This window comes from Taurulus bubalis (genome assembly GCF_910589615.1).
Source record: "Taurulus bubalis genome assembly, chromosome: 14".
Taxonomy (NCBI): domain Eukaryota; kingdom Metazoa; phylum Chordata; class Actinopteri; order Perciformes; family Cottidae; genus Taurulus; species Taurulus bubalis.
This window is the reverse complement of record NC_136602.1, coordinates 13,838,830-13,866,347: the sequence shown is the minus strand read 5'-3', so window position 1 is coordinate 13,866,347 and position 27,518 is coordinate 13,838,830. Positions and strand designations below refer to the sequence as shown.

The following is a 27,518-nucleotide window of genomic DNA, read 5'->3' as shown; positions in this document are numbered from 1 at the left end:
TAGTTTTCATTTTTATTCAGATTCAGTTCAATTCATTTTGTATCGCCCAAATTTACAAATTACAAATTTGCCTCGGAGGGCTTTACAACCTGTACACATACGACATCCCTGTCCCAGGACCTCACATCGGATCAGGAAAAACTCCCCCCAAAAAAACAGAAAAAAACTTTTCACGTGGGAAAAAAAGGAAGAAACCTTCAGGATGGACAGAAGCAATAGATGTTATGTGTACAGAATGAACAATGTAACAGAGTTACAGCACATTTAATGTCCAAGATTGATTATTTAAAGCAAAGACCAATCAGGTGTAGAAAGGGTTCATGTTATGTCCTATCAAAAGAGCATCCAACAATCTTTAGTCATACAGTGTGTTTAAGATGCCACCTAGTATTGAGCCTCGTCAGGCCACGCTAAGCTAAGTGACATTTGTGGGCTGGCTTTGTAACAATATCAACATGTTTTAAACCAGTGCCAGCTATTGTAATTGTCTGAAATTGTACTTGTTTCTTTGCAACTGCAGGCTAATGCGCAGATAGATCAAGAGAAGCAGGGTAAGCTCTGTCCAGTATGCTTCATTACATGAGCCCTCATTTAGTGCGTTGTTTCAGAGATGGTGAATGTTCTGTGTTCTGCAGGGACAGCCAGCGTGATCATCGCTCTGACGGACGGAGAACTGAACGAGTGGCAGTTTGACACCGCTCAGCGAGAGGTAAGATGAGTTCGGGAGGTGATTTTAGGAGGTAGACACGAGATGAAAAGATTTGAAGATTGTAGACACTTGCAAACTGCCACCGGGCTTGGACTTGTTTCTGTAGGTTATTGTTGTTGTTTGTTAGGTTCAAGATGTTATTGTTGTTCATTGTATTGAGACTGTGTGATTTTCATATATATGATATATTAAGTCATTTCACAGTATTTTTGGGATTGATGCACTTGCAAATTGGATGCAAATAACTTGGCCGTTAATAATTTGCTTTCTTTAGCTCACACAATCACACTGAACACAAGTTGCAAATGCTCACTATTTCCTGTGATTTTATTTTTCTGGGACATTTTGTAAAGGTTTCATTGTTAGATGGTTATTTAACATAAGTGTTTTAACTATGCTACATCAGAGTTATTGTCATGTTGTCTAGCTCCTTTCTAAAATGTCTACTGTGTAGACTGAGAAAGTTTGTGTTTTTTGGGAGATTTATAAGCCAAAGCCTGAATTTTGGTTTATTTATTCTATTTTGCAGGCCCAAAGGGCCAGGTCTATGGGAGCCATTGTTTACTGTGTGGGGGTCAAAGAATTCAACCAGACCCAGGTAGGATCCACATGAGGATATTGAAGACGTTGAAAATGCATACAGAATGCAAACACAATTCTTTCTGTGTCTGCATGTTTTTCTAGCTTGCAACTATTGCAGACACTGTGGAACACGTGTTTCCTGTATGGGGAGGATTCCAAGCCCTGAGGGGAATCATTGACTCGGTAAGACACGTACATCCCACATGTAAACAGATTCGCACTCATCCACACACAATCTTATTTTTTTTCCTTTTGTCTGATCTCTCAGATCATCAAGAAGTCCTGCATTGAGATTCTAGCGGCAGAGCCGTCCAGTGTGTGTGCAGGAGGTAAGAAGTGGGAGGTGCGAGGGTTTCCCCTTCTTGTTAAGACGCTGGACAGTCCCGGTGTGCGATTGTGTCAGATGACAGCCATCTAAAGCCTCTGGAGTGGAACATGAGGTTGAGTAATCGCATGGACGCTTATGACTGCGGAGTGACAGAGAGCGTATTGTCATGCACGGCCGGGGGAAATTAGCATAGCTGCTTCAGCACAGCGTGTGTGTAACGAAGAGGAGGAGGGACGGGTGTTGGTCAGAGGAATTAGCCGTGAATCTTTAAGCATGGCTGCTTCTCTGGCCTAGTTTTAGATATGCTGTTTCAACCCTGTCCTCCTTCTCACCTCTTCGTCCACGTGCAGCTCTTGTGCTTCTGGACTGCAGTTTCAGGGCGTAAAAAACAGGACAACAACTAAAGAGAGACGATGAGAGAGAGACGTTATGTGTAGTCAGCAGGATGGATGAGCTTTGACATGACCTTATTACTTAAGAGAGTGTATTTGCAGCAGTGCTACCAGGACAGCCAATAGAGATTAGTCTTCATTATGGGATATGAAAGATGGGAAAGGAGATGGAGAGGAGGGAGGAGGGGAGGGCTGGGGATTTTAAGAGCAATACAAATTTAGCCTTTAAAGGACAAAAATAAGGAAGGACAAATAAAGAATCGCAGTTGTCATGTCATGTGATAATTACATTCTCTGGTCTGAGTACGTCACTCGACATGTGCCCAAATATCCTCCAACAGCCTCATTTAATATTCGATTGATGAGCAGCCTAATGGTCAGTGAACTAAGAAACCGAGGACACGCTTTAACCAAGACCTGATTCTGGCCTAATTAATGAAGGGCAAAGATTGTAGTTGACTGGATACATGCTTATAGTGTACTGCCTTTGTTGTAACACAATGTGTATAAATAACATATAACTCTTATGTTAGACATGCAATGCTTATATATATATATATATATATATATATATATATATATATATATATATATATATATATATATATATATATGATCATGCTTATTATTTCAGTATGAAGTCATATAATGTTATTGTCAAGCACTTTTCACAATTTAACAAGCGTTTGTTTTTATTTTAAACTGCAAGAATGTGGTCCAGAGTCCCCAGAGGTTTGAATATGACCATCTTCCCCTATCCATCCACACTAATGCGTTTATATGTACGTACATACTGACATATTACATAGGTATTGTGACAGTCTCTCTCTCTGTCTTTCTCTTTGCATGTAGTCACATACCATACATGCTTGACACCAACACACACACACGTTAAGATGTTCTTTCGTCAGCACACCCACAGACACCCACAGACACACACACACACGTACACACATACACACATGTCCCTCACATTGATGTGAAGTGACCAGACCGAGCTGCCTGCAAACAGGCCATCAGACCGGACAGTGAACGTTGGGCCCCACTATCAGACATGACAGGACTGATTCCCCTCACACACACACACTGAGAGGACGGTGAGAGTTGGGCCGTAGATCTAACATGACAGCAGAGATTGCTGCTTTCATTAACGTCTGACCCTTTCCTCCCCGTTGCTCTGTCCTCCCTTACCCCTCCCTGCCCTTCACTGTCCTGTCGCACTAATGTGATTGAAGTGCCGCTGTTCGGACAAGCCGCAGCCCATTTTATCCACGCACGCGAGACACACATGCTTTCAGATGTGTAGAGTCACACAGAGGCACACATTCATACAAATCAAATCCTTGTCAAACGCTCAGGTGTAGATGGAAATGGACATGTGGCCACAGAGGCAGGCAGAAAGCAGACGCGAGGGCAGGAGCATATGTGTTGTACATGCCAGCAGGGCACCACCAGTCCCTGCCCACCATGTGTCTGACAGCACTGACCTTTTAGCCCATCAAGCCTCGATGTGTGTGTGTGTCTGTGTGTGTCTGTGTCAGGTTGTGTGTGGAAGATATTCATATTGAGACTTTTTAATTTCCAACCCATCAATTATTTATTAAGATTGGATAAAACATCTTTGGAAACAGTGATACAGTGTTTAAAAATGTTTATTTTTAGTAAACAGTTTGCTTTGGAAATATTCATGATGACTCAGGATTTAATAGTTCAATGAATAAGACGCTCACAGCGAGATGTTGAACTGCTACACGTAGTTATAATGCAACATTCTGCTTAATTGCTGATGAATAAAGCAAAGCCAGGAAGCAATTTTCTATTTTATTTTCTACTTTTAAAGGAGTAGGACAATTTTCTGTCTCAGAATTAGATTTCATTGGAGTATTATCTGACATCTACCATGACCACGTTATGTTTGGTGTGTGTGTGTGTGTGTGTGTGTGTGTGTGTGTGTGTGTGTGTGTGTGTGTGTGTGTATGTGCGTGTGCACATACGCCCTGTCACAGTGCAGCTCGTGCTGTTTGATGGTAATATTGTGTGAAAGGGGGACGACTGCTAAAGCAGCCACGGCACTGAGCAATAGGAACAATTAGTGTTAAGACCCCCAATTAAGTTGCACATTGTTGTTGAAAACTACTACAAACCACATAAATCATCAGGTAATAGGAACACTATCAGAATTGTATCTCAATATTGTATATAGTTGTAATTTATTTGTGGTTATGTTTTACAGTACAATCAGAGCAGGAGGAGGGAGAAGACATAGTGAACAGTTAATTATTAGGCTGTAATGAGATGCGTGGGTAATTTGGTGCTGTGTGTGTGTTTGTGTGTGAATACACATGTATAATCTGAGTCTAGCTGGGGTAATGACATAAGCAGCACTGACGAGTTGAACATCTGTAAATAAACACACACACACACACACACACACGCAGATGGACACAGTTGTTTGAGGTTGGCTGTGCACAGTTTTTGGTTATTAGACATTTGAGTGAAAGAGGCTGGATAACGCTCTCTGTACAAACCAATGCAATGTGTGGTAATTTGGATTCTCGCATCTCAATACCTACTGTTTATCATCTACCATATGAAATATATTCAACTTATCCCTGTTTTGTGAATGCTCAACTTCCATATGTCTTGTACTTCATCACTTTTTCTTCTGGATTTCCTATAAATGTACACTCTTAAAAAAAAAGTCACAGCATCTGTAAATATTTAGAGATGTGTAGGCAAATGTAAAGTGGTGTTTGTTTCCTCCACTTCCTCCTGCCTATGTTGGTGTATCTGTATTTATTGGCTCTTCAGTTTGTCTGACCTTTAAGGAAATACTGTTACATACACACTCACAGCCTGGGATGTTTTTATCCAGTGATCTTCACGCTGGAGCTTTAAATGTTAAAGGTGTGGCAAATGTGCACTTCTATTAGCCAGGATAATGCTAGAGGAAAGCCCACTGCACAGACAGAGACCAAACACACGCACACATATGCACGTTCAAACACATGCCTGCACACATCCATGCACGCACACACCGAAGAGATGCAGACACTCAAAAAACGCAAAGGCAATGCACACATACAGTATGTACAGCACGTTACAAACAGATGCATACAGACACAGACATGTGTTAATGGTGCCATAGTTAAGGTCAGACCTACTTTGACAGTGCTGTGCTGTTGTCAGCCCTGCAGGCATGTTTTTAAGCAAGTGTTTTTTTTCCGCTCTCTAACATATGCTGGGTAGCAGCCACATAGACACTCCAGCATATGCTGGCAAGCCTCTGTCAGTGCGCTTTAACAGTGCCTGGGGGAAACTAAAGGTCAACCCACACACACACATACGCACACACCTTCTAGCTATAGCACATATTTGTGAATAGCAGCACTTTTAGCATTAGCACCATTGGAGCTTATTATGGCCTTTCCACACATACACGCATAAGCACACAGATATAAACAAGCAGTAATGAGGCATGCACAAGTTTCTCCTGCTTAAGTTGAGAACATCAGAGAGAGAATGGCTGCCAGCGTTCACCATAATGGTATATCGGGCATTTTCTACTACTTCAAACTAAAATAAAAGACCGATTTAGATTTTTCTACATTTCTCACATACAGCTGATAATATGTATCTTATCATTGTCTTGCTTGAGGGTGCATATAAAGAATCGATTCTGACGGTGCCTGCACTTGTTGTTTTTGTCTCAGAGAGTTTCCAGGTGGTGGTGAGAGGCAACGGCTTTCTGCATGCCAGAAACATTGACCAGGTCCTCTGCAGCTTTAAACTAAATGATACGCTCACTGTGGGTGAGTTATGCAAACATACACAAGCACATGCAAGCTAACTCACTAATGCATTATGGGATTCTGATTTGGCTTGTGCTTTAAGAAAAATGTGGGAATCTTGTTGACTTAAAAGTTTGGTTTCTCCCTTATGCAGACGAGAGACCAGCTGGAATAGAAGACACATTCCTGCTATGCCCTGCTCCTGTCGTAGAGGAGGTTGGGAGGTAAGTTGCACAGCTTTCACTGCATTTTCACCTCAACACGCTTTCTCAGTCATCACTTCCAGTTGCCAAACTCTCCATGTTCAGCTGCAACACTCCCAGATATTTGCCAGCTGCACGCAAGTTTGGTGTGAACACCAGAAGACTGCCGTCCTTGAGCAAATTAGGGCCAAAGTCATTGAGTGTCTGTGATCAATCAGTGTTTGTCACAGCTAACGAAGCCAGACACCAATCACAAGGGGACAACAGGAGTAGAGCCCAGGAACACAACTTAATGAGAGCCTGCTGGAGAGGACCTTCGTTACTGTGTGTGTATGTGTTTGTGTATTTACGTGTTGTGTGATGTATCCCAATCTTTGTCTGACACTTTGGGAGAGCAAACGTGTGAGTGGAGTCGGTGGGGCAGTGTAAAGTTTCCTCTGGGGGCTTCCGGCTTTGCTCCTGGTGATGAAGAGCAGAAGTTTCTTGCAGGGCAGACAGAGCGATGCTGTGGGCTGAACTCGGAGAGGACCGAGGCCCAGCAGCCTGCCCGACCCCACTGCCTGCAGTCCTGTGCATAATTATACAGGCCGGCCTGTGGCCTCAGACACCTCCCAGTCATCATCTGTCTTGTTGCTGTCACTCAGATTTCTAGCGTGTTTTGAGCTTGTCTTGTCTGCCTGTGAAAAGTACTGCTTTGATGGTTAACTACTATTCAGAGATGTGGGAAGAAGACATTTTGTTTTCACACTGTGGCAGCAGGGATATTCAAGAGTCTGTCACTTGTTGTATTATTTTACTCCCACGAATATAATAAACGTGGCATATATCACTTTTATTTAAACTCAGACATTAGGGGATTGACGAAAAGACAGCAACAATTCACCTAATTCACAATCCAGCGGTAGTTCCCGGTTGGGCTGCTACTCCTAATAGCAGAGCAGAACAGGGAGCATCATTACACAATGCAAGAGCGCCTGAAGGACTTATGTAGGACCATGTAACAGAAGCCGATCAGAGCAGAGGCAGCAATGCCTGAACACCCTGAGTGCTTCTAAAGAGGAAGTCAGCTGTGAATGGCTGACGGACCCAGAGAGGAGGCCAACAGCTGGTTTATGAGTTCTGAATAACGTGCAGATGGACATGGAAATATGAATTGAAGCGAGCGTGCCACTGGGCATGCTGAACAGATGTTTTCGTTATTAAGTTGCAGTTTATATCCATGTCTGTGCTAAATGTCATCGCTTCCTCGTTTTATATATATACAATATGTTTTGTGTACCTATAAATAAAGCTGAACCACACACACATCAGGAAATGGACAGATTATACCAATAGTATAGGGATCGCTTCCTGATACAGATTGCAAAGCAAACTTTTCACTTGTTCCTGTCCTTTCATTGACCAGACTTAATCAATAATGTGTACAATCATTAGATGCAGCCCTAAAATGTCAGATCGCATTATAGGTGAACTGCTTCCTGTTTTGGGGTTGTAAAGTCTATACATGAGGTCTGAGGGACTCCAGCTCCCAGCAACACCTTTTCACCCAAACCCCAAAGACCCTCACTCACCTCCTGTTCCACCCAAGCCTTGTCGCATATAATGAAGTCATTGACGCTGCCGTCACACAAATCTGTGTTGACTGGGAACCTTCCGGATGCTGCTCCCCCTCCTACACACACAGGGCAAAGACATATATAGTGGTCAGATTGATGATTGATAGGGGCTGAGATCCATCTGTCAGAGAGGAGCTGATAGCACCGTGTCCCCTGCCTGCCTGAGAGGAGGGCTGGCCATATGATTGGGGGTGGGGGAGAGAAGGGAGGGAAGAAGTAGAAGAAAAGATGAGTGGCACCTGCACCGCCAATTTCCTTCTCTAAAGTCAGTGTCAGCATGAGTTATGAGACGAGCTACAGCGCAATGGAGAGGACACGGGAGAGGGTGAGGAGGCGAAAACAGAGTCAGTGATTGAGGAAGTGAAGAGGGGGTCTCAGAAGGGAGGGACAGTGGTGAAGGGATGTAGAACAGGAAAGGCCCTCCTTCTACCATCCCCCACTCTGTTTCCTCTGCTCTGCCCCCCTCCCCAACCCAGCAGTGATTTCCACCCTGTCTCCCCCTCCTCAAATCTAAACCCAGAGCTCAATGCCCCCCTTGTCTCTGCCCCCCCAAACCATAAGAACAGCACAAGACGCCTTTCTCCATTCTTTTCCAAACCTATAACTACAATCCAGCGCTCTACGTTTCCACACTCAAACGCCTATTTGGCGAACATGTCTTGGTTTTGTTCATATTTCTGAAAAGCTTTATGAATTACCTGTCAACTGAATATTACGCTCACGCCTTAATCCTGTACCGTCTTTGCTTCCATCAACCTTGCTATCTATTGAATCAAAAACTAAACATTTCGTCCTGTTTCTTGTCCATGCCCTGCCTATCTGGGTGCAGTTAAAGCTGAAGATGTCCGCAATGAATGCAGGAGAATAATAAGTAATTTAGCTGTCTGTGGTTTCCACATTAGAGGTCTGGGTCTGATCCAAACAGAAAAGATTCCTTCTGTGGTGGAGAACTCCTTGACCTTTTTAGAGACATTGGCTTTGTGTGTATGTCAGCATGTTAGTGTGCTTATAAGGCAGCGTGTATGGACAAAGTAGATGGAGGAATGTGTTTGACACTCCGGGGCAAGCTTGTACAGTAGCCGAAACAAAACGGCGAATGTGTGCATACAAGCAGATGAGCACTTTTTGCATTTTTTTTGTTGGACGATAAGACCAGTTTGTGATTTTGCAGGGTGATCTACCTGCAGGTGAGCATGAACGAGGGCCTCTCCTACATCACCAGCTCGGTGCACATTACTACAACAGAGTGTGTGAGTACATCCTGCGTATAAAGTCTGCACTATCACAACAACACACAATGATAATTTCCTTCTGGCATGCGGCCTTATTTGAATGAACTTTCTTTCAACCTTCTTATTTTCTTTTGGTTCTCTAGTCCTCCTCTTCTCTCTGAGGTCTCCTCTGTTGTGTCTGTCATCAGAGGAGGCTGTGAGTACTTTGGCTTTTCCTTTTCAACTTTCTCTTATCTCGTCTTTTAGTCCAGTTGAATCTGAATCCCGTCGTTCTGTGTTTGTGTGCAGTTTGACGGCACCATCGTGCTCGTATCATTGCTGGTGGTGTTCCTGCTGTTGGCTCTGCTGCTGATGTGGTGGTTCTGGCCTCTCTGCTGCACTTTGGTAAGTTTGAACTTCAGACATCGGTATCATCAGTGGTTTGTTACTTATATCTTCGGTTCCCTCATGGCATTTCTTTTTCAACCGTCAGGTGATCAAAGAACCTCCACCACCTCCTCCTCCAGAGCCAGTAAGGCTTGTTTTATTCTCTCAATGTAACTGTTGTAAATGATAGTACTCGTGGTAATAATTAATAGTAGTATGTTTGGAAGGATATGTGCTGTGTCATGTAATTGAGTTTCACTCTAAGGACTCAGATGATGAGGATGGGATGCCCAAGAAGAGGTGGCCCACAGTGGATGCGTCCTACTATGGAGGAAGAGGAGTGGGTGGCATCAAACGCATGGAGGTATGCACGTGCACACACACACACACACGCACACACACACACACACACACACACACACTTTCAACGCCCAAAAGCATATCAATATAAATGAGGCTTTCCTAGGTGCGATGGGGGGAGAAAGGGTCCACCGAGGAAGGTGCAAAACTGGACAAACCTAAAAATGCAGTCGTGAAAATGCCAGAGCAGGAGTTTGAACCGTATGAGCCAAAGCCTCGAAAACCACGCCGCCGCCCCCCACAGCAGAGGAGGTGGTACTCACCCATTCAGGTTAGTCTTTTATGCAATTCATTGAGAAAAAGTTGAATGTAAATTTAAGGTTGTGATTTTTATTTGAAAATGTCCCTTTTTAATTATTTTGTCCTCCAGGGGAAGCTGGATGCGCTGTGGTCTTTGTTCAGGAGAGGCTACGACCAGGTATCTCTGATGAGACCGCAGTCTGGAGACGAGGTGAGCTTCACGCTCAACTGCAGTCACATTTCATTTTTATTTTCACCTAAAAAACATGACTAGAAAATCTAATGCACCACAAACAGGCATGATGACCGATACAAAACTACAATTTGGTTATTATGTGTAATTTTGGGGGATTGCTTTGTGGGTAAAAACCACCTAGAGGTTCTTTTATGGGTTGGATGGCACACAAGGTTTTAATGTGTTTTCCGTCTCTGTACGTGGACAATGGAGCATCTGCATTCTGTCTGTCACACTGCATACAGACAACATGTGTCATTGAGCACCATGTACAACTCTCAACACAGCAGCTCAGTACTGATTTTCTACACGCACACTGACACACAAGCAGCGAGTCAATGAGCCACTGATAGCGCTCTCCTCGTCAAAGCTGCCATTGTTCACACACAAGGACTGCTGTCTTTGAGAATTCCCTGAGACTCCTAGAAAATTACAGGCCTTTATCAGGTTTCCAAATAGTATGTTACACACTCACTCTACTTGCAAGCGATAATTACAGAAGAAAAAAATACAAGGTTTTATTTCAGCTGAAAATGTGCTATCTCACTGCTGCTCCTGAAAAGTCCTAAATCATGACATCACTGTCTGTGGCAGCAGAAGACAGAGCAGAGCGCCCCCTATTATCTAACCTTGACCCAGTGTGCGGCATCTCATAACCCCACCGACATGTTTTCATCATCATACTGGTTGTCATGGTGAAACAGCTGCTTCGTTGTAAATGGTTTCATTGTCGCCTCTCATCACTGTAAAATGTAATGATTTGTTCTTTGAATGACTTGATTCATCTTTAATATGCAACAGTGTGTGTGTGTCTACTAGAGTCTGTAAAAATGCTCACTATCAATGGTTTTATCACCTCTTTCAATCTTGGATTTTTTTTACTCAGCAGAAAACTTTAGTCTCTGTCGGACACTTTCTGTGGGGCGGTGGTTCCAAAACGACCCCCACAACTCTCTCTTCACGGGTCATTATCTCACATGAAAAGAAATAATGAGGAAACATTTTTTTGTTGCAAAGCGGATCGTTGTTTAGAATTTGTGCTCAAAGCCATATCTGACGTGAAAGACGACAATCATTTTTTTTATGTTGACAAAAGACAGGCGCAGATCTAAATTCCCCACAATAGTAATCAAGTCAAGCACCTCTGCAAAAGCAAGAAACAGCAGCTGGATGACAAACAGCAGAGCAGGATGACAAATAGCCCAACAAAGTGATAAAAAGCACAGCGATAACTAGCGCTGATCAGATTTCTCAATGAAGATCTCCAACCAGCAGCTCAGGAGGAGCTCGTCCTGCTTTCTCTCCACATCACTGCTACTTCACTGCCTCTGCAAACGGCCATCAGCGGGGCTGCCAGTTTCTGCCACACTCCCCGTATGCGTTTGATCTCTCTCTCCTGTGTGTGCGGGCGTGTCACTGCAACGTGTGTGTCAGCTCTCCCGACTTGAGCGTCACATAAACAGATGGGGAGTTGAAAGGCCACGAGCCATATTGTGACAGAAGAGATTCCCTTCTTTTGTCCCCAGAGCTGATGGCTCTGATGGCCCCGTCATACAGCACAGAGCAGAGGGAGGCCTCCATCTCTCCGTCCTCACAAACAAATGAGCACAGCTCCCCTTCCTCACCCTCTTCCACGCCACCCCCCAGTCACTTCACTTAAACTGGATCAATTCACCCAAATTACAAAAACAAACTAAATTCTACCACTTCCCTCGAGTGGTATCGAGCCGTGCAGACGATTTTAGTGTCTCAAATTACAGTCGAGGTGAATGGAATTGTGTTGTTTGTTGCTCAAAGTATTGACAATTGTGATGACAAAACAATATCAACACAAAGACCACTCACTCACTTGTTCGGAAGCTTTCAACCATATAACTTGATTTTTAGAGCTTGCTCAGTTTTCCTGGAACTGACCATTTTAAATGTAAAAACATTGTTTAACATTTGTTTCAAGTAACCATGTCACTGGTATCCACTGACAATGCGTTTACTTTATCATCTCCAGTGGAAATTCCCAACCAATAGGCTACAGACTGCAAAGTAAATGCATAGAACCAGCCTGAGTCAGTGGGGGTTTATCATAAGGCGACTCGCCCATTGATTCTGGAAAAATATATTACTCTTGATACAGATTGAGCACTCTATTGTGTTGGTATGGAGGAAGACATCTCAAAAACTAACTTAACTAACTGAAAACCCCAGTAGATGCAATCTAAACTACATGTGAGCTATAATGTATTTTTGTAATTTGGTTAAACTGACCCTTTAATACTCATTCTCTGCATTCTAGATGTTTTATCCTGACATTATTAGTTAGTAGTTATCTGTGCTCCAGTGCAGCATATGAACTCTATGAAGTGTGCTGACTCTTTTGAGCACACAGAGCTTTTCCTTCCGTGTATTGCTGTAATGTCATGCAAGGTGACAGGCAGGGCTGTCAGGTCCGATGTGCGTCTTCGCTCTCTCGTCTTCCTCGTGGTTTCTTGACTATAAAATATCTGATTTGTGTGTTTATTATGGGGAGTGTAAAGTCTTGGGGCTCAGAAGGAGAAACAGAGGCTAGACAGAGAAGTGGTGTGAGGAGAGATGCTGGAGGTGTTTTTAGGGTTTTGTTTTTCTCCTAGAAAGGAGTTGAGGTGTTTGAAGTAAACACTCGTCAACAGGGAAAGTAAAGCAGCGACAGAGGGGCACACAAGAAGACTGACCATCACAAGTGGCTCATTTATGACCTCTCACTTTATGTTCATATCATCTCCTTTAAAGTGGAAACAAATCTACTCTTCTGCTCCAATGTTCTGCTGCAACACCAATCTTGTGTTGTTTTGGTGTTTTGTGTTGTTTTGACCCTCTTAACCCTTCTCTCTCTGTTTCTGTTATTCATGAGGCTGAGGTTTCATTCAGGCCATATGTTCTGGTGGAGGCATGCTTACAGTCACACACACACACACACACACACACACACACACACACACACACACACACAGAGAGACACACACTCATATTCATGAGCTTGTGTTCTCATTGTGTCCATATGCTCTCTCTGGTGATGTGCTGCTGCTCACAAACTGGCCTTTTCACCGCGGTCCAGCGACAAGACCGAAGCAGTCAGCCCCCAACTGGGCTGTCCCCAATCAATTACTCAACCCTCATATATATATATATATATATATATATATATATATATATATATATATATATATATATATATATATATATATATATATATATATATATACACACACACACACACACACAAACAATAGCCTCCTCAGTCACAAAGCAACTGCTGCTTGGGGTCCTCTTGTTGGCCCCTGTGTGACTTTAGGGCCTCTCTGTTTAATAAGGTGTTATAATCAGACCACCAAGGGTCTCTGACACAGAGACCTACCCTCCATCCTTCACACACTGACTGAGCAAGACAAGCGTGTGTGTGTGTGTGTGTGTGTGTGTGTGTGTGTGTGTGTGTGTGTCTGTTTGTGTGTCTACAGAAGGATGCTATGCAGAGAACAGAGAGGAAAACCATCAATGAGAACAATAAGAGTAGCGTTCCATTCTCCCCAACTTGTAAATTATGTTAAACGCCAAGGGTCCTCTGTTAACTATTGTGGGGATATTGAATCCCCCTCTTTACAATCCAAGTCAAGCACATAAGAGACATAAAACACTTTATGTTCTGCATCAAGAGAGGCACAGCAGAGGCTCCTAGAGAAGAGGAGGGGAATGGGGAACTCCAGACTGCAAAAGCATGTGCCTGTGCGTCTGTGTGATAACGTTCTCAGTGCCTGCCTTTGCTAGTATCAAAACTATTGTAGTGCAGGTGTGGACGGAAGACAGAAGAAGCTCTGTGTGCCCTTCGGGGCCTCAAACACATATACCTCTGTCAGCCGAGCTGGGCAAAGACTCACACAGACCGTTTTGACTGGTGGATCTGAGAAGCTCATTGACTTTGCACAAAGATGCACTGCATTTCAATGTGTATTCTGCATTGAAATGATGTGTAGTTGTGGTTTAACTTTCTTCCGCCTGCGTGTCTTGTAGGGTCGCTGTATTAGTTTCCAACGGGTCAAAGATGGGGAGTTCACCCCAAACAACCAGGCTCCTCCTCGCACACATCACTCTCCCTCGCCGCCGCCGCCTCCTCCTCCCTCTCCTCCGCCCGCCGAACAGCGACCTCTGGTCTCCAACTCCGTCCCCCGTACGAAGCCTCCTTCGAGAGGGCCCCGCACCACGCCACCTTCCCGCGCACCCCCTCCCGTGGCCCAACCACCTCCAGGTCCACCCCCAACTCGTGCACCCACGGGGCCCCCAGGACCCCCGCCGTCTCGACCCCCACCCAGGCTCTGATGAAGAAGAGGGGGCCACCATTAAACCACTGATACATCAACACCCATGTCCTTCTTTCACCTCAAAGACAACAGAGAGGCTTAAAATCTTAGAGGCCAGGAGCTCTGTGCTTTGTTGCTGGACAGCAAACAAATATTTATCTGATATCAATATCAGCTTTTAGTTAAAAAAAAAAAAAAAAGTATTAAAAAAACAACAAACATGTAGTAACTTGATTAAACCTGTATGTACAGCATTAGATGTTATGTTGGCTTAAGTGGTAAGAGGAAGTGCAATCCTTTCGGGAAATCTAACAAAATGGATTTAGGTGTTGAATGTTAGATTGAGGCTGTTTAATTGCTGGTAAATTGTTTACTTTGGGTTGGTAGAGGATAATAATGTTGAGCAAGGACGTGGGGGAAAATACAGCATGTAGTAAAAGATGAGCAACAATGTCAGCTATATTTTGGTTTGTTAATGTACACACAAATCAGACCACTTTTTAACCAAATTAATTTTTGTAAAAATTCATTGATTTTATTGCAACTGCAGTGCAGTTTCTCCACATTTTATTTATTATAGTACAAACCCTGTCTGCATCTGTTTTCTATTCAGTGTCAGATGGGTGTCTGGGTTTTCAAATCTTTGAGGAAGGGGAATATAGAAATGAATTTAAAGCAGCATTCTGGCATGGCATCTGATGTATTTGTGGTCTTATTAGCATCAAGTGAAAGATTGCATTGAAAATGTGTATTATACTGCATTTAGTGACTGAAATAATCATTCGCATTATTTCTTTATTAACCGTTTGTGTCCGTTTTCAATAAACAATGTTTTTTTAATGTGCTGTCTGGCAGTGATTTCTTTCATACTTGTTAAAAGTGTTATAGTATGGTATTGTATTTCAAGAAGACTTTTGTCATATTGTGAATCAGCTTACAAGCATGTTAGGGTCAGTGATACCCAACACCTAAAGACCTTTATTTGTTTAGATTTGCAGGATGCAGGATGCAACATTTAGTGATATAGTTTTCTCTAAGCAATACTTTCATTAAACTGATTACACTCATGACACTAATCTATCCATGACATTTTCATTGCCTGCAAAATTAATATTAAATTCTAAGATTTTGGTCATATTTCTAAAACACATCACAGCTCGGATATAACTGTCACGTATGTGTGCACTAGTTCTGCAGTGCACTTATTGTAGCATTAACCCAATTTCTAAAAACATGTTTTCACCTCATCATTATGGTTTATCGTGTGTAAACCCACCATAATAAATAAATGATATAAAAGTGTGTACACATTCTGAAGCTATTTAATATACATTTGACTGCAGTGTGGTCGATGCCTGGTTTGAGAACGTCCTGAATGCGTCCACGACAGCTGCTCCCCTCAGAAACACTGACTGACACTGTGCTCAGACACAAAAGAGTGCGATTAGGGGGTCGCTACATGACTCACTTTGCTGCAATCCATCTGGAGAAATGAATCACACAAGGCTGATGTATGTACACTCACCCTTTATAGAGCTGCATTGAAGTTACACTGTCACATGAAAAAACAACTGGGTGGGAGATAATTGGGTTTCTGGTCAGGATTATAAAAAAATATTGCTTCAAACTTTTCAATACAGAAACCAGTCCAAATTTGTATTTAATTAAATAATCTTAAATGCATTAATGAACACTTTTGTTCACGGGTAATAACTCTAAAGTCTACAGCGCCCTCCAGTGGAAAATAGACAAAAGTAGAGCGCCGATCTCCACCAGGTGTGTCTGCAAGGACAACTGCTGTATTGTGTGATTGAATGAATGCAGCCCACAGTTGTCCATCCCCTCCGTCTAGACACCAACAGGCTGCGTCGTAAAGCACACTTCAAACTCAAAAGGCGATGAATTTTTAAACATTTGGTTTAAATCGTCGTACAATACACCTCATACAATCTTGCAAATTTAAATTCAAACCCACAAAGCTATGTGAAGGTTTTTTGATAAAGTGAGACATCCAAACCACTCAAGGACCAACATGCAGCTAAAATACAATTTAAATTGCTGTAATAATGCGAGGATTGCCGCGGACAGACAGAGTTGCGCTGTAGGAGCTTAAAAGCAGTCAAAACGCAGTTTTTTACAACGGGGGATTTTTATCTGACACAGAACCAACACATTACAGTTGCGTGGTTTCTTTGACAGCCAAAGGTCCACAAATGTATGTCAGAGACTTTTGAAAGAAGGGACAGTTTAAAAACAAACTGATTTCACCTTCGATGACAGTCTGTCAGGAACACACAAAGTGTATGTCTACATTTTAGTGTGTTTATGAACACACCATTGCACTCACAAACACAACACAATTAAAGTCCATTGAGGATCAGAATGCTGAATGCTCTTCAGGATTTCCTCTTTTTCATCTGCATTTTCTTTCCAGACAGCGCCCCCTTCTGGGCTCCTCTCACCATGCCCTGGAACTGGCCCTGCAGTTTGGCCCGCTTTCTGTGAACACACCAGGGAAACAACCCGTTAGCGTCTGATATTCTGGCAAACCAATTCCTTGTGAGAGAAGCTTATGAAATTCCTTCTAATGACAAATGTTACCTTTGATTGAGCTGGGACTTCTTCAGAGGGATGTAAGCATAAGGATCATGCTTTCCTTGTTTCTTCACGTCTCCTTTTCCTTTCTGAGATGTAGGACGCAAAAACAGACACTCAGAACTGAAGTTTCTAAGCAACAACTCCTGCAGAGTGAGTTTCTGCATGCTGTCGGACTCACCTTTGACTTGTATTCTGCCCCCGTGTCTTCTCTTCCTCCCAGGGCTCTGTGGATACCAGAGCCCCCAGCTGAGAGGGAAAAAATTTGCCGATTAGTCTAAATCACAATACGTCATGGACATGACATGTTGCAACTCCAGAACCTTCCCAGATGCCTTATAAAGAGTTAATCTCATCTGAAACTATAACCAAAGCTTTATGCACATGACGATTTAGGATAGAGGTTTCGGTACTAGTCCGACCGGTGGGCGATAAAACGAGATTGTCGCTCAACACGTTATTGGTACGCCAGGATAATGCTCCCCACTGGTTTACGATATTCAATTATGCAACACCGGTTACGAATTTTGCACAATATTTAGTCTCTTTTTCTTTCTATGTGCTTAACCGCATCTCATTGATGCAGTGTATTTGATATGAGTGAAAATAAAGTTTGAAAGGCTAAACAAAATATAAACGTGAACAGTGGCGAGACAGTTTAAGGGTAATTACTTCCAGTGGATTGATCCGTTTTATTGATCTCAGTGTGTCCTGTTAAACATCGCTTGCTGCCTATATTCAGAGTATTGCAACACTCCATAGATTTTGATATCCATGTGCATCTCTCTTGTCTGATTTTTGTAATATTGGGAAATTTGTATATCTTTGTTTTTCATAAAGCAATATCATCAGTAGGATACTTTCAATATCCACCAACCATAGTCCTACCTTTATATTTGAGCTGGGGTTGAATGTCCATGTCTTCATCGAAGTTGTCATTTTGGAAATTCCTCTTCTGTGACTTTTTCTGAGGGGGATAAAACAAAACGTAGATGATGAATGAAACCCAGCAATAGAAATTTCTCTCCAGCAACATAATTACTCGTGAACAAGTACTTACACTCTTGACTCCAGCCTCTTCGAGGATATCTTTCATCTCTCCCTCATCTGTGGGAGAAGTAATACATTATTGTCCGTTCAGGCATAACGGGATGTACAAGACACGTTTGGCTTAACTACAGGATTCCTCTTACCGTTGTCTTTTACATCCTCGTCGTCATCTCTGATGATCAGCCGTCCGTCTGATGTCACCTTGAAGCCGTGCTCAACCTTGGCACTCTTTTTCCTCGCTGGGTTGGTGGCTGAGAAATAACAATAACTCATGTTAACAAATACCTCCATGGGATGTAGAAGGCTTTTTTGCGTTTGACAAATCAAAAAGCAGGCTCACCTAGCACTCTCTGGGAAACCTTGGGATCCAGGAAGTTAAGTGGGTCATCTTCCTCTCCCTCTTTGAGCCAGGCCCTCGCTTTCTGCGGTTTGCCTGTTTTCTTCTGAGCATACTTCTTCTTTCCTTCGTCCTCTGACAAATCACTGTCTGAGTCTGCAAGGATGTCCTCAATACTAGAGAGGAGAGGACAGACGTTTTTTAACCGCGCAAATGGGTAAATATATGAGGGCATGCAGAACTTTGTGTGGGGAACAAAGGTCTACCTTTGGCTCTTGGCCTTAGGTGCCTCGTCTTCACTGTCGGAGTCGTCCTGACCCTCTGAAACCTGTTTCTGCCTCTTGGTGCGAGCCTCTTGCTTGCGGATGTTTGTAAGGACCTTGTGGTGTTCTGCAGGCAGCATTTTTTTCACCATCTTAAAACTGGAAATATAGCATATAATAAGACGAATGCACAAAAATACTAACATATAGATGTGATGTTGTTGTGTGGTACATTTCCCAGAGGTGACATCTGGTACCATCAAGACATGCAGTGCAGAACTGTCTGTACGTAGTGTCTGAATATGACCAATCTATAACCTAACCTGTATTCCAAAACCATCGGATTAGGAGGAGTCAGCTGTGTTAAACAGCTGGTGCCATTATGAAACAAAGCACCCCTTTGTAAATGTTAGCATACAAATCAAATGCTAACATCGTCTAATAATTTCACTGCACAATGTTTCCAATAAAATTGATTTGGTTCACTGGTAGAAGACAAACGGACATAATTAGAACAAAAAAAGAATAAATAAAATGTGTCCCTGATGTTCAAATACCAGTTCCCAATCACAAACAGAATAGGAGGCAATAAACTCTGTTCACTTCTTAGAAGAGTGAAAGATATTTGTTATCCAGGCTCCACATCATGTCCGCATCCTACTACACTTACAGAGCATGATTACATTCACATAGTTTCCAGGTGATTCTTATTGTCTCTTTGAAAAGTAAAGAAAACCAGCATTTACCCAAACTTCCTGATGAACTTAGTAAAGATGTTCTTCAGTTTGGTTCTGAAGTGCCTCCTCACGTCGTCTTTGATGTTCCCAACTCCCTCCATCTGAACACACAGAGTAACAACTGTAATAAATGAGGGCACAACTGTCTCTTACAGAATAGTATCTATAATGTCAATACCTACCATGACAGCGGCATGTGATGCCAGCGTCTTGGGGTCCATGATGAAGAGGATGACCTTGATGAAGCCTAAGGCAGCTTTGACTATCTCCCTGGTACGAGAGGTCAGCAGCAGACACACATTGTGCAGCAGCTGCTCCCTTGTGGTCAGATCTATAGCGTCTGAAGATGAAAAAGAAGCACCAGATTGAATACAGTCCACAAAGAAAAGCATTTAGAATACCAACAGTAAATTGTGCAAAGTCAGCGGGCTCACCTTTATACTCAAACACCAGTCGAGTTAGCGCCAACACTGTACAGGTGATCATAGTGACGGATCCTGTGAGACCTGCGTATACTAACGTCAAGTACTGCTCCATGGCATCTGGATCAGAGAGACACTCAATTAATATACTTAGCAAATTGTCAAAATAAAAAACTTGATGCGCACACACATGCACAACAGAAGTGAGACAGATGAGTTACCAATTGTGTTCCCACAGAAGCGGACAAATGCGTTTCCTATTTCCACCAGCAGAGTGTAGGCGTTCTTGCGCGCGCCAACAGACACCTCCTTGGTGCAGATAATCACCTGGCAAAGAGAATAATCTCATTAAAATGGTATCTATCAGTAATCAGTTTGTGTATGTTGGCCAGCATGTTTTTGTGTGTTTTACCTCTGGCAGCAGTGTTGTTATGAAGTCTAGGTGTTCTTCATTTAGCCTTTTCACTATGTGGATCAGACACTTCAGTCTCGGCTGAGAAAGAGCAAAACAAGATAGATAGAACAAAACAGAGAGATACAATCAGACAGCACCATAAATGAAGATAAAGATATATATAATTCCATCTAATATCAGCTGTATTGTATTTGTATTTCTCCCTACACAGCAGTCTCACCCTCTTTGCTGGTGACGAGGCATTTTTAAGAGTTTCGAGCAAAACGACTTTGAGTGTTTCCAGATTATTCACGACAAACGATCTGCACTCATCTCCTTCGCCTCCGCACATCTCCTCCAGCACACGGTACGCCTTCTTCTGCATGCCTGGCTCCTTGGTCTGAAAAAAAAACAACACAACAACAGATACAGTTTTAAAAACATAGATATTTAGGTTCATAAGCTTTTGAAAAAAACTGGATGTGCCATAAAGCACAATCTTTAAACTCTTACCTCCATATATGGCCTAATCAGCTCGAAGGTTTTAGTTATGGTGGCCTCATCTAAAGAGGGAGCCATGGCAACTACAAGGTCCATCATCGACATCCTGAGAAGTAGAGATGTCAGAGTAAGTATAATGAAATGTACCCTTTTCTAAAATATGAATGAACTAAAAAAAAGCAGACATAATTTTGTCGCAATAGATCCACATTCATGTCTTACCTTGTGAACTCAGTGGAGTCAGAGCTGCTCAATCTGTCTATGGCTTTTTGCAGGAACGTGCAGACCATCTGAGGAGAATGGTTTTGATAAGTGATACACCAGCGCAAGAAAAATGACCCAATACATGCATTTTCTGATGCATGTCAAGCCATCCACCTCTGGCACACTTCGGCAACTCAGTATTGGCTTATAATACCAGTTAACTTATGTAAACAAACATTTTGTAGCCGTATACAAGACGACTTAACCATTTGGGAGCGGGGCCCGCGTCGCCGCGGCCAGGCAGGTGTTTAAGTTTTTAATAAAAATTCTATCATCACAATAATACATCACAGAGATATGGTTTAAAATCTGGAGGATACGGTTTCCACTTCCGCGTCTGAGCATCTAAACATTGACGTGTCTTACGACGTGTGCAAAGCTTCAATGCGAGTCAGAAGATGCCAAGCAAAGAGTCCTGAGCAAATATATTGGAGGGGACAGCGCAGCTCCAGTGCCTGAAGGATTCGCTAACAAGGAGCTACCCGGAGCTAACGGGCCAGATAGCTGGCTACAGCGTTTCTGTGAGACTGAACGGTGAGTAATCAATTGTTGCCCCTATCACCGTTAACTTTCTTACAGTGAACTTAGTACGACTAGTAGTGTTGGACCTCCATTATGTGTTTGTAAGACCGTAACTAACGTGTGTTTGTTGACGATAGCTTAGCGTTAGCTTGGCGTTAGCGCGTCACTAGATAGCCCCGTTTTGGATGTTTCCTTACGTGTCTACGACTGAACAGTGTATACTCAACTGTTGTCTCTATCACTGTTAACTTTCTTACAGTGAACTTAGTACGACCAGTAGTGTTGGATCTCCGTTAATCGTTACTACAGTAGTGTTTATGTGCTGCTAACACGGCGCGAGCTAACGAGAGCTAACGAGAGCTAATGGAGATAGTTGACTACAGCTATGAACGGTGGGTAATCAACTGTTGTCTCTATCACCGTTAACTTTATTTCAGTGAACTCATACTGACTTGTGTTAATGTATTAATATGTATTAATGTATTTTACAGAGTGGATTCAGAGCTGCGAGGGTCCAGAGGACAACATGCACATGCGGCTGCAGCAGTCTCCCTGTCCGTCTGCCTGCCAACACATCACCATAGCAGGCCTCAAAGCCAGCCACAGCTCATCATCGCAACCCCACCATATAATAATAAATTTGGTTTTTGACATTCATCTACATGTGTCTACCATTTTATTCATATATTCCACTGCTTTTGTGAACCTAAGACCTTTGGTAAACCAATTTCCATCACCAAAACCGCTATACCACATGAGTAAAGTTATGTTTTCACAACAAATATGAACAATTTCCAAAATCAAGATTACATTTTTCAGCTTTAGTCATATTTTCTCTTTACACTTGTGCCTTGGGACAATGGTGCCTCATTATATAGACAGCTGAGATTCTTCTGTAATTTTTGTATGTATGTATCATATGCAAGTGACTTTAAAAAGAGACATTTAAAAATGATGTAAAATCAAGAAAATGACCCCAGACCACAGAGTGTTAACTGACCTGTGTGTCGGTGACCGTTAGGTAGACCTTGATGGTGTCTAGCACAGCCATCCTGTAGGTGCCGGACTCTCCAGCTTCAGGCTGCTGGCCGTACACATTGAAAAGGATAGGCAGGAAGTTCTTGGAGAAGCGGCCCACTTCAGCTTTTTCTTCCTCTGCAGACATAAAGCAGACACAAAAGGTTTTGGAATCATTTGATTCAAGAATAAGTAGCAGCAGCAGTTTTGATATGTGTCTCTATTCTAATTGAGTCTTCCTACCGGTGGAGCAGCTCTTGTTGACGATCGTGCGTAGAGCCTGGCACACTGTGAGCCGAAGGTCCGGCCGTTCATTCACAAGCATACCGAGTGTGCGGGCAATGCTTTTGAAGGATGCCAGCAGGTCCACAGGACATGTACAGAAGCCAGGAAGCATGGTCCAAATCTGAAATAAAAGTACATACATGCACCTCTTAACAACTCATTCACTGGAACTCTTTACTCTGAATACCAAGTTAAAGTCAGTGTAGAGCTACCTGTGTCTGTAATGTCCGGTAGACTCTGGCCTCAAGTTTGTGTCCTGGATCCTCTAAATCGTCGGCTACGACACAAAATGTCATCAGTTAACACACAAAGAGTAAATCCAGCATCACAGTCTGACCCTGAAGTGGAGCATCACACATATGTTTACCTCTCTGCCTGAGTGTAGAGGCCAGAGGGAGGAAGTAGGAAGAGAAGAAACCAAGGCGAGTGTTCTTCACGTGGTCCCGTATGACCGGGATCAGCCAGCTGCGTGGGAACTCCAAGTCATCCCTGGTGGAAGAAAAACCCAGTCAGTTAAACTAGTATAATGACAAGACCACCGCTCCACAGTGCGCGTATGCGTTTGTACTTACTTGTAGCCGGTGATGTTGAGAGGCACAGCAGCCAGCACCACTTCAGGCCCCATGCTCTCTATAGCTCCTCCTACAGCCAGGTCCAACTCACCGCTGAAGGGGAAATGAGGAGTGGCGCGCAGGTCTGCCAGAGACTGCAGGGACTGTTCAAAGGACACAACACAAAGGCTCAGGCAAACTGAGAACTTGCTCTGCTCACATAATGGTCTCCAAACATTTGTGTGTCTATACCTTGGTCATGATGGGGTGAGCTTGTTTCCCTGCAGCTCTATAGAAGCAACCCAGAATCTGCATCACAAATGGCCAGGAGGCATGGAAGCGATAAGACAATCCTTCTTCTATGATGCTGAAACATACAATTATCATGATGAGCATTTACATGTCGTCTCTGCGTAGAAAAGGGGGAGAGACTCAGATTAGTTAACAGTTAGGGAGCTTACCGAAACATTTTGCAGACATAGGAGGGGTTCCCTGCCGAGGCTGTGGTAGTGATCATGCCCATTCCCTCCATGTGAGGGGCGACACATTCAGTCAACAATGTCTGAAACAGATACACATCAAGAAATCACAAATAAGGACCCTTCACACACTGAAAAAAGGGAAACTGTAACTTGTTAAATTCCCATAGTTTAGGAGGATTTAACAATTTTACAGATGTCTCTAATTACAATCCAGAAACACGCCACTGAGCCGAGCACGCCATGACAAACAAGCTTTGTCAACTCAATGTGGATGGATGACGTATTTACCTTTAGTGTATTGGTGGCTGCAGAAACCACCTGCGTATGAGGGGACAACAGGCAGGGCATGGCCACAGAGAAGAGGCGAGGGAGGTGAGCCAAACTCAGAGAACTCTGCAAACTACACAAAGACACACAAATGGTTGCAGTAGAAAACACGCAATTACATGATGACGAGAAAGGATGTATGATTCTGTTGCAATAAATCAGTTATTACTTCGCCAAGTGGACATGCGCTTTCTCCATGACAGCGAGCCAAGCCAGCAGAGGCTGCAAGTCATTCTCACTGGGAAGATAGTCATACAGAGCCTGAGGATGAGAAAAGACATATAAGCTTTCAGAACACATTCCGCATTATGATTTTGGCTCATTTGTTCCGTTTGTATTCGCTCACCGTGATGATCTGCGCATTGAGTTCTGGTGAGAGGGTTGAGGCGTTTGGCTTCGCGTTGAATAGCTTATGAAAGGCCTGCATGGCACTAGCGGTCACCAGCTACAGTCAGAAACATAGCAGCCATGTTAAAACTCTACAACGAAGTATTCATGTAGATGAACAAAGGGTATCTGGCTGCACCTATGAATGTGTCTGTGCTCTCACCACATGGCTGAGTGTCATCACTCGCAGCAGAGTCTCACAACAGGACTTGACAGCGCCTAGGGGAAATGTCCCCATCAACTCCTTCAGAAGACCCAGCACGTGAAGTGTGGTGGTGTCCTCTTTGCTGCCTGAGGGGGAAACAAATACACATGAACTAAACCTCTCTGCACAAGCACAAAATCCTAGAAACAATTTACCTTCCCACAGTAAGAAAAAAAAAAAGAAATAGTTGTTTTACCTCCTGCCTGCTCTATTTCCTTCATGCAGAACTTGGCTGAGGTCACTGCAGCAGGGTGATGGGCCGGGGCATTATCTGTAAACAGGAAGTCACTACCTCTGAGAATAGCGCAAACGCCTTGCTGTGCTGCTTTACGGACCTGAGAGGAAAAAGGGGACATGAAATTAAACTGTATAAATTTCAGCATTTCATTCAACATGTAATACTTGTGAGGCCGTTATGAGCAGGCGGGTGAGACGGACCTTAGGCTTGCTGTGCACTGTGAAGATGAGAAGGCCGTGGTAAGCCTGAAGAGTAGACGGGTAAGTCCAGACGGATATATCCTGCTTCCTCAACAAAGTGGCCAGGCATGACAGGATCTATAGATGCAAAAATGTCAAACTCCAATCTATGCTGCAGTTTTCGTCAATGAAATGAAAAGACAAACGGACACAAATCCACTCACCCATCGAAGAGCCGAGGCGGTCTCAAACATGGCCTGTTTGGACATGACCTCCATCAGAGCCTTGGTGGTGTCCGAGAACTTTGACATGAGCACAGGAACAGGAACCCTGGTAAACACAGAACGCCAAAAAGATGAAAAACATTTACAAGTATTATTTTTTTTGGAGTAGCCTTGACATGAATGGGAGTTTTGTTTTGCCGACAAAAATTGTTAAAGTCCAACCGTTTCATGACGAGGTTGAGAAGGTACGCCACTGCAGCGAGAGACTCGGCTGAATCCACAACCTCCAGTGTGGTCATCTGCAGAAAGCACAAACATGCTGCATTTTTAGACACAACACCCAGGTTCACCATCGCCACAAGTTAGTTGGTCATGTCGTAATAAATGTTTTTGCTTTGTCTCTTTAAAGGGCAGCACTCACCAAAGCAGCAAAGTACTCCGTTTCTGTCTCCTTCCCTCCTTGACTACGGATCACCTCAGTAACAGCCGCCAACACCGCACAGATCTGTGAGGCACATTAATGTTACAGCTACAGGGAATCTTGGATTTCCAAGTATATATGTTAGTAATGTTGATATTCTTAGATCAACTTCTCAGAGCTACCATCATTTTTTTTTGCTGTTGCTCCTAATGCAACAAGTCAATTTGACTACATCTAAAACAAGAGGTTAAAGCCATTTACTCATGGGGTGCTGTGAATAAATGACCCATCTTCAGTGCCATGCCTACCTCTTTGTGAGGAGCTGAATTGGATTCCCAGTAGCGCTGCACCTTCCTGAAGGTCAGGTTGGAGCAGTCCGACAGGCCGCTGAGGAAGGTACCCGAGGTCCTATCTGAAAAAGCCCCACTTGGCTCCTCTTCCATACAGACATCTTTACGGCTACCGAGCTCCAGCGGACCGACCTGCAAATCATTGTGAAGCTTAAGAGCATCAACCGTTAGGTCGCTCTTTTCTGTGGGGGGAAAAAGACAGAGAGGCACACCATTACAACAGGCTGACCATTAAATTAACGTCACCCATGGGCATGATCGGGCTTCCACGTGTGCACACACACACACAGTTTTAATATTTTGCCCCACATTTAAACATATATCAAAAATAAACAATACACGTTTAGGTCTGCATTGTAACTTTGATCCGATTAAAGTGTGCATTTCATATGCTGATGATAAGCCTGAAAACAATAAGCCCCCAAAACAAGGATGAATTGAAGCTTGGTGCAGCACAGATGGAGGGTAACAACTTATAACAAGCTTATATACATAACCAGCAGCCAATAACTGCCATGGTTTGACAACCAAATATAAAATATGACGACATGATTGTTTGGGTATCCTGAAATTGGAGGACCATGGATATATATATATATATATATATATATATATATATATATATATATATATATGACACCTATAATACATACACTGTTCACCCAATGTGTGGATGTAACCAGCCTCACTTTAGAGCCAAAAGTACTCCTAAATACATGTAATGTCTAATGTATAGAGCCGACACAACCATGTGTGTTCATCTGGCAACATACGTACAGACATCTTATTATTAATGTCGGAGCGGTTTATTTCAGGTTGGTGACGTTGCCCGATTAAGAATCAGCAAAAATGTAGTTATCTTAATGTATCGACTCAGTGAAACAGTGTCTCTCTGTCGGCCACAGACACACAGCAGTTGTTATCACGTAAAACCAACAAACTCAACTCGCTGACACGTCGGTTCAACTGAGCGAAGAGGAGAGACAGATAAACAGAAAGTTAGATTTTCGGCTGACAACTTCATTGGGATCGCGGATGAAGCCGTAATGGCGAAGCATATAAAGTTAGCTCGGGCAGTTGCGAGTTAAATGGCTGACGCCAGCTAATGTTAGCACTAGCCACAGACCCACGTGCAACGTGAACGGAGAGCTTACCGGTGGGTCGGCTGAAGTAGCGGCTTTTAGCAGCCTCCCGAAAGCGACTCGTCTGCGGGTTGGAGTCGCTACTGTGTCCTTTCTTCCACCGCTTGAGTTTAGACCCCGTCCCAGATCGAAGTTTACCCGATTTGACCATTTTCGGGGTAGAAAACAGCCAAGTTACCACAACTCTGTGTGCGGCTCCAGTTGAAGCTGTCGCTTATCGAATGACGTCACGGTGGGTATACTCGC

At 43.3% G+C, this 27,518-nt stretch overlaps 2 protein-coding genes across 2 annotated transcripts in view; one reads left to right on the top strand and one right to left on the bottom strand.

Moving 5' to 3' along the window:
- Positions 1–15,200, top strand: part of antxr1d (ANTXR cell adhesion molecule 1d) — a gene marked incomplete at its 5' end in the record, with an annotated part of 20,112 nt that extends 4,912 nt beyond the window's left edge. Inside the window, 14 exons of the mRNA XM_079230006.1 lie at positions 521–551; positions 636–709; positions 1,239–1,307; positions 1,394–1,474; positions 1,560–1,620; positions 5,725–5,823; positions 5,957–6,026; positions 8,793–8,871; positions 9,142–9,237; positions 9,326–9,364; positions 9,485–9,583; positions 9,686–9,850; positions 9,950–10,030; positions 14,093–15,200. Of these exons, the coding sequence (XP_079086132.1) occupies positions 521–551; positions 636–709; positions 1,239–1,307; positions 1,394–1,474; positions 1,560–1,620; positions 5,725–5,823; positions 5,957–6,026; positions 8,793–8,871; positions 9,142–9,237; positions 9,326–9,364; positions 9,485–9,583; positions 9,686–9,850; positions 9,950–10,030; positions 14,093–14,398 (1,350 nt within the window). The 3' untranslated portion in view covers positions 14,399–15,200. The remainder of the gene's footprint in view (positions 1–520; positions 552–635; positions 710–1,238; positions 1,308–1,393; positions 1,475–1,559; positions 1,621–5,724; positions 5,824–5,956; positions 6,027–8,792; positions 8,872–9,141; positions 9,238–9,325; positions 9,365–9,484; positions 9,584–9,685; positions 9,851–9,949; positions 10,031–14,092) is intronic.
- A 692-nt stretch (positions 15,201–15,892) lies between these two features.
- rrp12 (ribosomal RNA processing 12 homolog) lies at positions 15,893–27,423 on the bottom strand (the record flags this gene model as incomplete). Its single annotated transcript, XM_079230050.1, has 34 exons — positions 15,893–16,878; positions 16,981–17,063; positions 17,156–17,223; positions 17,863–17,941; positions 18,035–18,081; positions 18,168–18,275; positions 18,365–18,537; positions 18,628–18,783; positions 19,371–19,462; positions 19,544–19,701; positions 19,796–19,903; positions 20,005–20,110; positions 20,196–20,276; positions 20,419–20,577; positions 20,691–20,784; positions 20,901–20,968; positions 22,465–22,619; positions 22,725–22,887; positions 22,979–23,043; positions 23,134–23,255; positions 23,339–23,481; positions 23,570–23,684; positions 23,779–23,879; positions 24,088–24,199; positions 24,296–24,387; positions 24,473–24,571; positions 24,677–24,804; positions 24,915–25,053; positions 25,157–25,273; positions 25,360–25,465; positions 25,582–25,658; positions 25,781–25,864; positions 26,089–26,312; positions 27,285–27,423. The coding sequence occupies 34 exons, from the start codon at positions 27,421–27,423 to the stop codon at positions 16,776–16,778; spliced, it is 3,864 nt and encodes a 1,287-aa protein (XP_079086176.1). The 3' UTR covers positions 15,893–16,775.
- Between the last annotated feature and the right edge of the window lie 95 nt (positions 27,424–27,518).